Source organism: Haliotis asinina, chromosome 4 (genome assembly GCF_037392515.1).
Source record: "Haliotis asinina isolate JCU_RB_2024 chromosome 4, JCU_Hal_asi_v2, whole genome shotgun sequence".
NCBI lineage: Eukaryota > Metazoa > Mollusca > Gastropoda > Lepetellida > Haliotidae > Haliotis > Haliotis asinina.
In genome coordinates this window covers 8,064,234-8,066,348 of record NC_090283.1, presented here as the reverse complement: position 1 = coordinate 8,066,348, position 2,115 = coordinate 8,064,234, and the positions used below count along the sequence as shown (strand labels likewise).

Sequence of the window (2,115 nt, the reverse complement as noted above, 5' to 3'; positions counted from 1 at the left end):
TTGGAATATACTGTGTACAATTCATTGGATTATATAGACTGTGTGCCATTCACTGGATTATATAGACTGTGTGCCATTCACTGGATTACATATTTTGTGGATAAATATTTTCAACTATACATCAACAGAATATTAAGGTAAGTGTACACAAACAAGGGAGAAACAACTTACCTCATGACAGGTATATCCATTGTATTCAACAGCACATATAGTTCCATGAATGAATAGATTCACACACAGATCCAGGAGCATGATATATCATGTATCCAGGAGCACAGATTTCCATGACATGCCCAATGTATCCAGGAGCACAGATTTCCATGACATGTCCAATGTATCCAGGAGCACAGATTTCCATGACATGTCCAATGTATCCAGGAGCACAGATTTCCATGACATGTCCAATGTATCCAGGAGCACAGATTTCCATGACATGTCCAATGTATCCAGGAGCACAGATTTCCATGACATATCCAATGTATCCAGGAGCACAGATTTCCATGACATGTCCAATGTATCCAGGAGCACAGATTTCCATGACATATCCAATGTATCCAGGAGCACAGATTTCCATGTCATGTCCAATGTATCCAGGAGCACAGATTTCCATGACATATCCAATGTATCCAGGAGCACAGATTTCCATGACATGTCCAATGTATCCAGCACCACATAGGTATCCAACATCCCAGCATGTCAGGATGATTTGGTGGGTTGGGACAAATAACCCATTCATGTGGACAAACAGGTTAGGAATGACTGTAGCCCAACAATGAATGAATCATTTGCCCACCCAAGGGCTCCTTTCTTTTTTACATATGTACAAGGCAAGTAATACTATATACAAACACAACAATATCTACAAGCACCAAATACCAGTTAACAGTATTCACAAAAAAACATAGAAAAAAACCAGCCATGCATATGAACAACAAGTAATCACTCTCTCTCTCACACACACACACACAGAGATAACATTATATACAAAGTTAACAACCATATGTACAAATATGTAAAACTAACTCTACAAAACTAACACACTACAAAAACACAACCTAATAATCATTCATGATAATTTCTGATATATCTAGGACTGACTCTTCATATTGAAGAGCCAGTATTTGTGATCTTTGAAGTATTCCTTGAGTCTGTAATGAGAAGGATAAAAATAATGTTTAAAAAAATGATGAGAATGTATTTACTTCAGATAATAATAAATTTAATATAATATATACTTACGGGGAGGAGGAAGAAGAAGATGGTGCTGGAGTGGAGTTGGTCAGTGGTGGTGGTGGTGGTGGCATGGACACCCCTGTGATGACGCAGTCATCATCATCACTGTAATGCAAATAATATTCACATAAATTGGTTAAAATTCCTGATCTCTCTCTCTCTCTCTCTCTCTCTCTCTCTCTCTCTCTCTCTCTCACACACACACACACACACACACACACACACTACAACATCTATTACAATGTTATGAACCCATTCACATAACTTACTCTGGGGCGTCCATCTCCTCATCATCACTGCAAAAGAAAAATGACATGATTACTATTGTGATTGTGATTAACAACATTACCATGAATTAAACTGAATACTCTACTTATATGTGAAGACTGCAGAAAAAACTCACCCCATCTCCTCCTCTGTAATGTCTGAATACTGTGGGGGAGGTTGGTGTCTTGTCTTGACTGAAAAAAAATGGATTTCATCATTTTACACTGTTATTATGCTAAGGAATCCTCATAGTTAAACAAAATATTCTTTGGAATGAAATTAACTTTCCCATTACTACTTCAGATTTTTCAACATGCATTACAATAGTATGATAGCATTACTTACTCAGCAGAGGCCATTATGGCCTCCTCCGCCTCCCAAAAGAAGCTCTCATCACTGAAATAACAACAAAAAATGAATTAGTAAAATTTCTTTCTCAGAAATTTACCAGCAATTAAACTGAATATAAAAAAGAAGGAAAATAGCAAACTTACTCCGTGTCCCAGCAGTAGTCATCGAAATGTGGGGTTGTAGGGGTTTCCCCCAATCTGTCTTGACTGAAAAATAAAATATTTTAGCACTCTCATTTGTACACATAGATCATGTTAAGGAATC

The 2,115-nt window shown here is 37.2% G+C and overlaps 1 protein-coding gene across 1 annotated transcript; it reads left to right on the top strand.

The window, feature by feature from the left end:
- Nucleotides 1-250: 250 nt before the first annotated feature.
- Nucleotides 251-676, top strand: LOC137280729 (uncharacterized). The gene has a single exon (XM_067811950.1). The coding sequence runs from the start codon at nucleotides 251-253 to the stop codon at nucleotides 674-676; it is 426 nt and encodes a 141-aa protein (XP_067668051.1).
- Nucleotides 677-2,115: the final 1,439 nt, after the last annotated feature.

Bases quoted from the DNA above. Each gene is read 5' to 3' on its own strand.
- LOC137280729 (XM_067811950.1), top strand. From the start codon at position 251: ATGATATATCATGTATCCAGGAGCACAGATTTCCATGACATGCCCAAT.